The 13659-nt window shown below is 43.5% G+C and overlaps 1 protein-coding gene across 1 annotated transcript in view; it reads right to left on the reverse strand.

Moving 5' to 3' along the window:
- The window catches only part of DNM3 (dynamin 3), a 171053-nt gene that overhangs the window by 9229 nt on the left and 148165 nt on the right, over window positions 1–13659 (reverse strand). Inside the window, exons 18-19 of the mRNA XM_058808196.1 lie at window positions 10833–11059; window positions 8584–8817 (exon numbers count right to left, since the gene is read on the reverse strand). Coding sequence (XP_058664179.1) covers window positions 8584–8817; window positions 10833–11059 — 461 coding nt within the window. The remainder of the gene's footprint in view (window positions 1–8583; window positions 8818–10832; window positions 11060–13659) is intronic.

Consider the following 13659-nt stretch of genomic DNA (forward strand, 5'->3'; position numbering starts at 1 on the left):
TCGAAATAAAAGGCTTTCATTTCCACTTAGATTTGACGTTCTTGCTCGCTTGTGACCACCAGAGAACACTTGTGGAAGGCATGCACAGAACCCTATTTTATGATACATCCTATAGATCTGAAGCTGTGAACAGAAGCCCATTATTCTCTCCCTTTTCCATCATCTTGGTTTCCCTATAATGCAGCCCTCTTGGAGTACCCCGATACGTGACATCGTCTTTGTAGAATTTAACAAGAAAATACTTCAAATCTCTAAGCAGCTTTAAGACTGACTGCAGGCAAATTTGTTTTAGGTGACAGAACAAACCTGGAATGTGAGGCATATGGTCAGAGTGCAGTGACTTACTGCAGGTGAGGAATAAATCTGGTTTCCTGTTTGGGTGATTATTTACAGAACTAAGTAGCTTGGTCCTGAGAAAGTTATAATGCTTTGGCTGATTTTACTTTTGTACTGTTTCTCTGGTTTTCTCTGTTTCAGTAAGATCCTGAGAGACCCACATCCTCTATTACTGGTTCTTGTATCAACCTAACTTTTATATGGCATCTTTTGACCTTCATCAGCCTCAGGATTTGGAGGACAATCCAGAAGTGGAAGTACTGTATCCATCATGCTTCAAAAACAGAGGCAAGACAGTTTCTAGACCTAATTAGTCTTCAGTCTGTGCAGGCTTAAATTCTGTCCTACAGCAGATGCAGCATGGCTGCTGCAGAGTCTCCCAAATACCAGCTCAGGAGTGGAAGTGATAAAGCCAGGGGGAAGAAAGGCACTTGGTCCTGGTGACACAGGTCAGAACAAAGCAGGAAAAGCAGAAAAAGGATGACATGAGGAGGAGTAAAGCAAGAATCACAGACAGGGATCAGGAGGAGATGGTGATTGCATGGGAAATGAGAAACTGCACAGAGTGGTGATGGAAGGTGAAAGGAGCTGGGGAATATCTGCCTGAGATGGTCCCTCAGCCCAATGGAATGGTCCAAGAGAGTGAGAATTGCTCAGATTTGTTTCTGCACTGGAAAATGTCGTTTTGCTAAACACAAAATGTCTGTAACTGTTGCCCAGAGGATCAGTGTGGTCAGGCAGGTCAGAAGGGAAGCCCTCAGGCACAGAGCACAGCTTTAGAGGGTGGCTGCTAGTTCTAAAGCATTCTCCAGCTGAACTCAAGCTCCACAAAGCACAGAGGGCATGCTCAGAGTGTACTGCCAGGGACTGCCTCAGCTGTCCCTACAGCTGAACCCCAAAACTGCAAATGACCCCTCTGCACAGTGCTCTCTCAGTGGAAGAATTGTTTTGTTCAGTATAAGCAAGTTAAGATTATTAGATTATGCTGTTTTATCAGATAGCTGAAAGAAACAAACAAAAAAAAAAGAGTGAAAGGAAGAATGTGTCATTGCACTGGCCACCACTACACTGCAGCAGTATAAATCTCCATGAATTCAAAGGCTTACACTGTTTGAAAGCACTGGGGTTAGTGAGGTTCTACTGTGTGTGATTTAACTTAATACAGATACTCCTTTCAGAGGCAATGTGGTCCAAAATATGATGTTCCAGCAGAATAATTTATTATCTACAACTCAAGCTATGTTTTCTATATGACCATAATAAATCAACGTCCATCACACACACATACACATATATTGTATGTTTATGTGAACACTGCATTTTCAAATTAGTCATTTCAGGGAATTAATGTGTCATATGAAAAGCTCAGCTTGAATAAACACAAAATTAATTCAACAGAGTGATCGAGACAGAGTATTATTCTTAAGAAACTGTGTGTTCTTGTTTGCCCTTCAGCAGAGAACATGTCAAGTAAGCAAGTGTGCAGTGCATCTGAGGAATTCTGTCCCAGCCTTTCAGAAACCTTAGATTGGGATGGTCCAGAGGGTCACAACTGGCCATGAAGAAGAGAAAGTTAGGAGTGCTGAGTGGGAACATTCAGAATGCTGTTCTAGGCATGGAAGATGACAACAGAAGGGCCACAAAATCAGCAGGAAGAACATCTGATCTCTTCACAGCAGCGTGAACCATGGACCCCACTTTTGAACACATCTCTGCTCTTCCTTCCTACTCAGCTTTGACCTTCCTCTGCCTTGTTGCCTCTCTTCTCTTTACTTACCTTGGTGCAAGAAGGGGAGCAAATGTCCTGGTTGTCACCTGCAGCTGGAGTTGCTCCTCTTCTTGATGCCAGCTAATGGGATTACCACTATTGTTAGAGGAGCCATGGAGTGCCCTCATCACTACTGATCCAACACAGCTCACAGGGGACAGCAGAGTTTCAAGACAGCCTTTCAAGATGCCTGCAGGTGCAGGAAGTTCAAATCATCCCTGTTTCTCTCTGTTTACTCTCAGATGTTTTCTCTTCTAGCACAAAGCAGCCTAGAAATGCACTGCTATTCACCCACTCTCTGACAAGGCAGGAATTCCCTGCTCAATGCCATTGCTCTAATGCTGCAATGTCTTCATGGCAACTGCTATTAAACCACTCCATCATGAAACTAAATCAGTTCTTGGCACAAATAACATCTTCAGGTTCCTGTATTTCTGTCAAACAACTGCTGTTGCTTGACTCTACTTTCTTTCTTCAAGTAGAGAGATGTTAAAAATAAAACCACTTCCTTCTGCTAGCATTATCTTGAGAGAGAAAATGCTAAGAAGAAAAAAAGAACCGAAACCAAACCTACTATGACACTCCTACTATGTTTGAGGACTGCACTTGCAACATCATCTTTATTCCAGAACCACTTCTGGAATTCTGATGCTTTTCAGGTTCCTTGTTTTTCTTCCCCTCTCTTGCATCTCTTTTACTTACCCTTCCCCATCACATAGCTCTGGTCTACACTAAGAGTAATGAAAAGCCATTTCACTGCCAGATCCTCTTTGCTGAACTTTTAAAGCGACTTGCAGCAGCCCCAGTTGAATTTCACTTTGTTTTAAAACAATTTTTTGTTGAATAAGGCAGGAGCAAGTAGTTCAGGAACAATACTCAAGATGATTACAGCTACCTGAGGTGCAGTAGATGGATCAAACCTCAACCCTATGCAGAACAAGTGATTCTTCAGATACTTTTGTTAATTGCCACAGCCCATCAGAAAATTCCTGATATGACCAGCCTGTCTCTGGCTGATGGAGGGAGATGCTGACAGAGGTTAAGAGTCAGTGGCAGCAGATCTGGTCCCCAGGCTGAAATGTCTGGCATCCCATGAACTTTGTTTTCCTCAGTCTTCAGGAGACTCATCTGGGGGAGAGGAATATAAAGGAAGGCAGTAACAAAATCCTACTGCCAGTCTAAAAGAGAGCCATCCTTTTAGGGGCAGCAATCACTGAAGCTCCTGGAGCAGAGTGAAGATTCTCCTCTATCTCTCATGGCATTACAGCTCAGGCAGCTGAAGAATCACTTCTGTGCAAATGCCATTCCAAATCTCTCATAAGATCAGCACTGCAGAATTACAATGAAACTGCCAGACTTGCTGGATTGTGACATTTTACATGTTTTTACAATCTGCTGGGACCTGCTTTCTGGCCAAGCCCTGCAATACTTATCCTCATGCAGAATGCTCCTTCTTTCAGTGCTTCTGTTGTCTCTCTTCATTGCAGGGGGGTTGGGCTAGATGACCTTTAAAGGTTCCTTTGAAACCAAAGGATTCTGTGATTCTATTCTTTGATTCTATCCCATGACCAGAGTGGCAAGGTGAGCCCAGGTTTACACCTGGCAGTGGAGCTTGTGTTCCTCATGGGTGTCACAGCCACTGCCACCAGGCTGCTGCTAAGAAAGATTGCCAAATACTGCATTCTATGGCTTGAAAACTGTCTGAAAAAACTCTAAAAGACAGAAATGCAAGGTAACAGATTTACAAAGGTGGCAGGGAAGGGATAATTTGGAAGGAAACCAAGACAAGATGGTGAGAAGGAAAGGAAGGAGTACATGGGGGAAAGAGACAAATGTACCAGGCAGGAAACCAAGTGAAAGGAGGAGGTGCAAGAGGAAGCAAACAGGATGGTCAAGAAAGGGACAGAGAGGGAAAGGCTGAGAGAAAAAGGGAAAATAGTGAAAAAGGACCCAGTGGAGGAGGGGGAAATGCAGAGCTTCTTTCTAAGAGATAAGAGAAAATAAATGGAGTCTGCTGCTGCTCAAAGCAGCCAGCAGCAGAAGTAACATATTACTGGGTGTGCATTTCCACAAGAAATGGACATTAGACTGGTAACAAATTACACAGGGCTGTCTTCCCCCTGGGCAGAAATCACAGAAATAATAACTGATATTCTCCTAAGTCTTGTGATTTTGGGGTCCTTGGACAGGAAACAGAAGGGCAGTGTCCCCCCTGGGAGGGGCTCTGGCTTTGCCCATGGAGCTGTATATTCTTGACATGAGATGCAGAATTAAATTATTCTTTGGCTTTCTTTTCTCCTGAGGTTCAGCAGGAATTTGAATTCTGTCCATGTAACACTTTTGTCTCTTTGCTTGCGTGAAACAATCCTAATTGCAGACTATACTTTTTGAATAGGACTTCTGCCAAAGATCCATTCAAAGAGGACACAGAGCTGTGTTCTCCTACTTGGCTGTTCAGATTAAGATCATCCAAGTCAGCATGCAAACACTCTGAGGTGGGCTCTCACTCATCCTGCCAGAAGAATTTGGTGCAATGACTATTTGATTACAATTTATATTCCATTAAAAAATACAGTAGTAAGGTTTTAAAGCTGCAAGGTCAAACTTTCAGGAGAAAGAAGATTCCCAGGCTCAGGCAGGATAACCCTTCTGGCCTTATATGCCTATGTACTCTGACAGATTTTATTCAGAGGATCATGTGCAATTTTTGCACAAAATCTCTTTATCATTCAATGCACAGGGTTAGACATTTCATTAAATCTTTTCAAAGAACTCTAATCCATAAAAATCCATCAGAGAAAACTTTGTGAATGGTTGATATTTGGTAACCAAAGAGTTGAGTGGGAGCCTGTGGGCTGGGAGATGTCAGGCAGTAATGCTTTCTGCACTGCTCCTGACTTTTTGAAAATTTCTAACTGCAATTACTGTCAGGTAAAAGTACCTTTTCCTGCCAGTTTGGCAGAAATATGGAATGGTGGCTTACAAGGTAGATTAGCTACCAACCCAGCAGCTGATGGAATTAGCCTTGGTGGCATAACAAAAGGGAGCTGCAGAGCTGCCACCAGCCCTTCCCTGCTGGCTGCCTGTGGGTGGAAGTAAATTGCAAGGACAGTGTGTGAGGAGCACAATGTGAATTTTCTCCCCACCACTTGCCTCACATGTACAGACCAGCCCCAGCCTGCCTGAGGGTGACACACGTGCTCCAGGGTTTCACCTCCTGTGGGGTCACCTTTGTCTCAGTGACAAAGGAACCATCCCCTGGTTCCAGAGCAGGCTTTGTTGGGAAAGCCCTGGTGAATCCACAGTAGCAGCACACAGGGAGAAAAGGGCAGCACCCTTCCACCCCCACAAACGCCACGGGCTCTGCTGCCAAGAGAAGAAAACATTTCCAATTCAATTGTTTTCCTTGTGGCAAAGCTGAGATTCCCATTCAGGATATTTAAAAGCTAAAAATCAGGCATCCACAGTAGAACTTAAATTGGTCAAGATCAGGCTTTCCACACAGGCAGGCAAACACACATCAGGGTGAGCTGGAGTGCTTCTAGTGCCTGCCTAAAGCTGTCCTACCAAACCAAGCACACAGCTGCATTTTCTTTCAAAATACTGCTGCAGCCTTTTAAGAGAGAGGAGGAATAATCCAGATTCTGGCAGTGGGGAATATTTCACAAATCATATATGCTTTGGCATCAAGCCCTTAAAGCCAGGGGCCTTTACTCACAGGCTTTGCTGGAGAGATCCACCCACCTCAAGTGGGATTAATTAAAAGAGGCATGTATCATGCAAATAGTTGCTGTTTCCTTACAGAAATATTCAGAGCACATAACCCAAACCAGCTTTAGAATCAGAGCAAAGCAGGGAAGAAAATTATTTCCTGCTCTCCTGACTCTTTTCCTTTCCCTGTACATTAAGGGAGGAACAGTGAGAGAATGTTGAGAGCTCACCATTTCTGTACAGTTCCTTTGATAAATCCTAATAAAGTAGAAGAAAAAAAAATGTGTTTTCAAAGATGGGCTGTATCTCATGGTAAGGTGCCAAATTTTCCACATCAAACGTGTGCTGCTGATCTGCTCATTGGACAAAGACAGTCCAAGTCTCACCCCTGAAAATGATCTTTTTATCTTAAGGCAGAACAGGAGAAAATGGAAACTCTGTATTTCTTCAGTATGTCAGATTTTCAGCTCCATGTCTCAGGGACAGGGGCTACAACAGAAAGCTCCTTTGGAAAGGGAGATAAACTTTAAAAATACTACTTTCTTCTCAGCAAGTTAAACTATTTCCTTAGATAAGAGAGATCCAAACACTTCAAGGAATCCCTGCAGAAAATGGTGGTGGAACAGTCAGAGCACAGTGCCCCAGTTCAAAAATAAGTCACAGAAAAAGCTCAAGTTTCCACAAGAACTCTTCCTCAAAACTCTTTTTCCCCCCTTTTAATATCTCAGACCCATTTTCTGAGTCAATTTCCTATGATCCTGCAAAGGCTGTTATTAAAACCAGACCAAGCGTAGCTGAAATTCCAGGGCTCCAAAGAAACATTGAATAGGCGCAGGAACTGGCCACACTGTCCCCCTCAGGTGATTTCCCTGCAGCCCCTTCCCTGGGATTTCCTCCCTCACACTTTAGTCAGCAGAAGAAACCTGAAGTTTCAGCAGAATAGCAAACCCTTCCTTCATTCTTTAGCAGCTGAGATTTTTTTTCTGTCTGAGGCTTTCATAGCTCTAAAAGACAGAACTAGGATCTAGTCCAGAAGATGTGTATTGCAGATTATTTTTTTCCACAAAAATGTCAGGCAGTCTCACATTCAGTTCTGTATCCAGCTACAATTTGAAAATCACTGACCTCCTTTATCCACCACTGCTTTTCATGCCACCAGTGGCGGTCCCGAGCGGAGGCGTCCCCAGGCTGCTTACCCAAGTGTCTTTTGCGTGCTAGAAAATTCCTTCCTGGTCTCCATCCCACCTAGCCCTCTGGCATGAAGGACAAGATCAGCAGACATGCTCTTGGCAAGGCACCCTGGGAAAGCAGCATCCATGCACAGCCAGGGCAGGCAGGGGAGGGAGATGTGCTGCCGTGCAGGGCAGGGGATGGGAGCCATGGTTCTCTCGGGTGGCACAGCTGGCACAGCTGCACCTCAGCCCTGCATCCCTCTAAGGTGGCCTCTGATGGCACAGAGCAAGAGCAGGGCCAGCACCCTTTGGCTCAGCCCCAGGCTCTCCCAGCAAGGGGATGGTCCTTGGGTTCTTCCCTTCCAGTTTTGAAAGGCAATTCCAGATTTCTCCCCCCCTCTCTACCCCTACAGGATATGCACTGAGGTGAGAGTGTTTCATGGCTGGGCATTGATGCAACAACGCCCTTTTTATAGCAAATGTATAAAAACACTTCATCCCTTTGATATTTATGCTTTCTATTATAAAGGGTAATTATATTAGAAACACTGAGCCTCAAATTTAAGTTACTGACAACTATGACAGATCTCACCTATTTAAAAGAAAATTCTTCTCCAAAGCTACTCTTTTCAATTACCGTTTTCAAAATTGAAAATGTGCACATTTTATTTTGGTTCCTATTTAGCTGGCTCTTTTTTTTTTCCAAACTGTGAGTACTTTCAATGTAACAGCTAATTTATCAAAAATGGAGAAACCCCTTTGTTCCAACATTGCCTTATCTGCCCACGCCTCTCATAATTTAGAAAGTTAATGAATCCCTTAGAATCAGATGTTTTATATATATATATATATATATATATATAAGTGATTAAGTGTATTACATCATTGTGAAAATAAACATTAAGGACATTCTATTCATATAACAAAAAAAGCAGTCAATGCCATAGAAAATTATACAATATGCAAAGCTACTTTAAAAGGTCCTGATAAATGCAAAGCTCTGAGAAGGAAAGGAAATAATGCACTGAAGATAATCTTGTTCTTTAACTAATTGCTTGATACCATATGATGTACCCTGTAAGACAACCAGGGACTGTTTCCAACTGGCTGGAAATTGCTGGCTTTGCAGGACAAGAATCAGACTCCTACCAGTTTGTTCCACTGGTTCTACAAGAACTGCTCTTGTTCTCTCTCCCAGGAGAGCCCCTGCTTCCTCGGGTGAGGGTTCAGAAGGGCACAAGCGAGGAGCTGTACCCCTACCCCTCTCCTCCTGGGGCTAGGTGACCTCCCTCTCTCTCTCTGAGCCCTTATGAGGTACAACACAATCAGAACTGGTGTTTTTAATGCAAACAAATCAGGGTCTTCCAACTGACTGACCAGAATTTTTTAAAATGAAAAAATCTTCCTCTCTTTTCAAACAGGCTATGTGCTAAGAAGTGCTTCCATCAAACCCCTCAGACTGCAGGGCACGCCCAGTTGTGCTTTGCTACAAGCAGCAGCAGCGCTCGCGTCCCACCCAGGGAGCAGCGCAGCGTTTGTCTGTGCGGTGCCAGGGGAGAGAACCATGGCACACCCCCAGGAACACCAAGCTCTTACCTTGGCACGCTGGGAGGAGCCCGGCTGGGCCGGGAGGGAACCTGGGGGGGCCCTCCGTGGCCCTCGGCGCTGGGGAACGGAGGCAGAGCTCCCGGGCGGAACGGCACCGGGGGCGCCCCCGACTGCGGGCCCGGAGAGGGGATGGCGGGAGCGGGCCCTCGGCCAGATAAGGGTCTGCTGGGGGGATTGTTCAGGGTGGGTCTCCTCGGAGTTGAAGGACTTGGAGGAGGTGATCTGGGGAAATATCAGAGATTTTAAAAGTTCAGTAAGGTGGGGGTGCACGTTTTGGGTTTTCTTTGATGTATTGTATTTTGCTTTAAACAAAAGTTAAAACTTATGACAGATGGTTTTTATTGGCATTTTCCTTTGCTGTCAGTGTCAGAGGATCACATACAATTAAGACTCCTGTGTTTCCCACTGGCAGCATACAAGCAAAGAGGTGAATAAAATGGATTTTATTATTCAAGTCCTAATAATGTTTTGTTAAGTGGAATTTCTAGGACATGGAGCCTGACATGCTGAATTATTATAACAGCTTGCCAAAGGAGGCCAAGTGGATACAAAACTGGGGTGACAGAAGCAGCTGCTATTTGAAGCATCAGAGAAGCTGTAAGTCCAGTGGATGGTCTTCTGCAAGGCAAATATCCTGTCTGGTGCTCACATAAACATACTCACAGAATAGGTGGGTATGTTTATATATATATAAACATATTCCCATATTATATATGGGAAAATGTTTTGATTTTCCTCACAGATGTCATAAACACCTGGAGGAGCATCTTCCCAAAAAGACAGGCAGGGAGGGAGCTCCTGATCTTGTTGGAACTCTGGTTACTGAGAATTTCAGACTTTCTATGCTGACAGACACTGACCCCTGGGAGAACACTGCATTTGACCTGAGGCTGTAGAGAAAGCTTCCCAAATGGAATGATAGAACTGAGATTGTGGGTGTGGAGTTTGAATAGAAGTATGCAATATCACAGGGTGGAAAACTTAAGAGTTTAAAGTTTTAGAATATAGTAATATATATAAGACAAGATAGAAGTTTAAAGACAGAATCTAGTCCTTCTTCTTCATAAGTTTGAATAGTATTGTAAAATTAAATTTAAAAATCCACATTACAGGCCATGACTAGTTAGTTATTAAGTTAAAAGTAAAAATAATTTAAGTGTACTTTCTTAATTAGACAGTTTACCCTTAAAAAGCCTTGTAGAAAAAGAAATACAACTCCATTTTTAGTTTGTTAGAGTGAAGCGCTGCAGAACTCCCAGTTTATAAAACTGTGATGGAGATAAAAGCTAATAAACATCCAAACATAAAATACAATCTCACACATTTAATCCCAACCCTAAATGAAAAAAACCAAAAAAACAAAGACAGTGGCAGTGCCCTAGACAATCAGGCTGGCCACTGTGGCATTTACATCTTCACCTAGGGTTTTTCTCCTGGGAAGCTGAAAGGCAGTGAGAGGCTTCAGAGAAGAGAAAAACAATTCTTATCTCATTTGGGATTTTTGTGTTGTGCTTATGCAGAATGTGTTTGGAGATTGTGTATTTAAAGTGATTGCTTGATTGGACTCTGGTGTGAATTGTTTTGACTCATTGGCCAATTAGGGCCAAGCTGTGTCGGGACTCTGAAAAGAATCAGAAGTTTTTATTATTATTTTTTAGCATTTAGTAAGGATTTGTTCTGTATTTTTTAGTATAGTATAGTGTCAGGACCCAGGACATTGCTCTGGCTGCCCTGGGTGATCCCAGACCCTGGCAGGGGGCTCAGAGACCTTGGCACGGAGTCACAAACACCTGTGCCTTTGATTTTAGCCCATGGAAACAATTAACAACTGTGTGAAGGTTTACAAGCCACATGAGTTTGAGTAGAATGATAGTGAATTTGTCACTGGGTGAAAAAGTAGAATTTTGGGGATTTAGAATGGGGGTTCAAGGGGCAAGATGGAGGAATCTGGGCGTGTCCTGTCCTTCTTGTCCTCCATCTTCTGCTGTGATGGTGATTGGTTTAGAGTAGAGACAGAGTGTCTAATAGGTGATAGGTATTGGAAAATTATTGTAAATAAAGCACATGTAGTTTTTAGTATAAAAATTTAACACCACCCCAAGGGCAGGGACTGTGCCACAACCCGACCTGCTGGACAGAGCTCGGCAGGTCAGAGAGAGAACGGAACAGAGCACAGTGCCTGTGCTGGGTGCCATAGCAGTGCAGCTGGGAGGCTGTGGGGCTGTGAGGCTGCTCACCTGCGTGCCTGCTGGAGCCAGGAGTCATCCACAGGCGGGGGAGCAGGGGTGGACACGGTGCTGGTGCTGATGTCCCCGATGATGGCCAGCGCCTCCTGCAGCGCCTGGTACATGCGCAGGGTCTCGTCCCGCCGCTGCGCCTGCTCCGCCGACTCCTCCATCAGAGTGTTCTGGTCCTCAGAGGAATACAGGTGAGCCAGCAGCTCTGCGTTGATAAATTCTTTTACCTGTTTCATCAGTGGGAAAAATGCGTATTTTATGATTGGCTTTTTGCAAATACTCAAATGAATATTATATGTGTTATGTTAGAAAGTTATGCTGTATTAATTTTCTTAAGTAGTGTGTTAAATATAGTTTTAGGTTATAACATAAGGTTAAAATAGAAACTATGCTCTGTAGGATACTTTTTTTAAAGAAAGGACTCGCACCAGATAGCAGCCACAGGACACCTGAATCTGTCAGAGAAAGAGAATTTATTGCTCCATTATCAGGAGAAACGAACTTCTTCCTGCCTTGCTCAGTCCTGAAGATGCCGTCAGGATTCAGAGGAAGAAGCTGACACTGCCCAGACAGAATCCTGTGTTTGAATGGAATTGATGCATCATGGATGAGGTGTATGAATATGCAACAGGCTGTTGCTTTTAAGGGTTAATCCTCTGTTAACGTGGGTCCTTTTTCGGGCTTATTTTGCCCAGAAAAGGTACCTGGACTGTCTCTGTAACTCTTTGTTTTTATTGTCTCATATTGTCCTAATCCAAATTGTCCAAATTTTTATTACTCAAATTGTATTACTATTTTTCTAACCATTTTATTACTATTAAACTTTTAAAATTTTAAAAACAAGTGATTGGTGTTTTTCACAATCAGACAGAAAAGAAAATAATCCAAACCACCAAAGAAATAAACAAAAGTCGCTATGGAAAATACAATGCTGAACAAATATAGGGGAGATCACTGGAAGCAGGAGATTGAATCACTTTCTCTTACTACCTTACACCAGTTCTGCTGCAATTCTGCATCTCTGAGGTGACACCTCTGCTTACCCTTCATTTCCCAACAGCTCCCAGGAGCCAGCTGCCATTTTGGGCCATTTTGGGCCATTTCTAAAGGGCTGACTGGGAAGTAAATGGCAGTACCTTCAGATATAAATTCCCCTGGGAATGGAAATTTTCAGGCTTTATGATATACCTGTTAGTTACTTTCTTAGCAACAATTTACCCAACCGTAGACAGCGTCTTTCATTTCCAGCAGGTCTGTCAGATTCTGAATAACCCATCCATACACATTCAAACTCAAGGGAGAGGTCTCCAAGTAATCTAATTTACTGTATTGATTTCCTGCTATGCCTGCCCTGGTTATGGAAACCTGGGCCACATTAAGAGACATAAAAAGCTAGAGGTACTCTGATTAAATAAGACTGTGGTAAATAGACCAACTGCTGACCTACTAAATCCTTGCATTTGAGACTTGTTGCTCTTCTGATCTATTTCTCATCTGGTGCTTTGCTCCTTAAAGCTTTTTTGAACTGGAGATAGTGATGATAGTACATTCCCAGGATTCTGATTACATAAACCTGACCTCCATTTGCTCATGGGTTTGTGCTAGTTTTGTGATTTAAAGGCTGACAGTGAGACTAAGGCAAAGTTTGTGTTTAGACAAGGTCAGTGAGAGCAGTGAGCCAGCACAGCCAAGGGACCCTTTCTGGTCACCAGCAATGAGCAGGCAGCCAGGACAGAGCTCAGAGGGAAACAAAACCACTTTGCCTGGGCTTGGCTGTCATTTCCCATTCACGTATGACAGGAGATGCACAAATTCTTAGCAAAGCCTGCAACATTTTTCCATGAGTTTCATGCTGTTTTCCAGTAGATGGTACTGATCAAGAGCCAGAGTACACTACTTTCCTTGTGATTGCCAAAAACTCCACATTAAAAACAGATATCACAGTTAAACAGCATCACATTCTGCTCGATGAAATGAGCATTTTAATGGCATCACTTCAAAAAAAGAAGTCCTAAAATTAGATTAAGGCCAGAGCTGATTGTAAAGGCATTGTTAAACCACAAATATCTGTTTGAAAAAAATCAGCCTGTGACAATTATCATGAGAGGTCCCTGTCTGTCACTGGCAGAGGATTTGAATAACTCCCTCCTCTGGAAAGGGAAGACTGCTGTGTTTACGATGGATCTTGGATCAGCCTCCTGCCCTCCTGTGCTGTGCTAGACAGAGGAAGATCTCCCACCAGAGCCACTTTCTCCAGCTTGGAAATGGAGGGAAAAGTGATGCTTACTCATGTTTGCTCCCTTCTGGAAAGCAGGCTCACAGGAATGATTTGAAACATTTTCCTTCACAGATCTGCAGTCAAAGCTGCACCATAGCAAGCATCCAAATGCCAGTGCCCCAAATCTGCCCTGGTACCCTGAAATGGGGCAAGGTGGGCTTGGAACCTCCTCAGGGGGAAGACAACACATGGCACTGCCTCAAATGCAAACACAACCATTCCTTGAGCAGTTTAGCAGCACCAAGTCCTCTGGAGTTTTCCTCCTCAGCTGAGATCAGTATCAGCACTGTTTATGGAGCATATACTGACTACTCTTAAGACCACCCCTCCTGTATAATCCAGGATACCAAGGCACTGTGAAATACAAACTTGTGTATGTGTTTTTTGTTTGGGCATGTTTGAATTGGTAATGGTAACTCAATGCAGTTCTGTGTGGTAAATGTATTTTCTTTTAAGGTAATCAACATCCACCCTAGGGGAAGAACAAGGGATGCACTTGGAACACAACAATGTAGGCTTAGGCCCCAAAATATGCTCAGGGACAGCATG

Source organism: Ammospiza caudacuta, chromosome 7, assembly GCF_027887145.1.
Source record: "Ammospiza caudacuta isolate bAmmCau1 chromosome 7, bAmmCau1.pri, whole genome shotgun sequence".
In the NCBI taxonomy this organism is placed as follows: Eukaryota; Metazoa; Chordata; class Aves; order Passeriformes; family Passerellidae; genus Ammospiza; species Ammospiza caudacuta.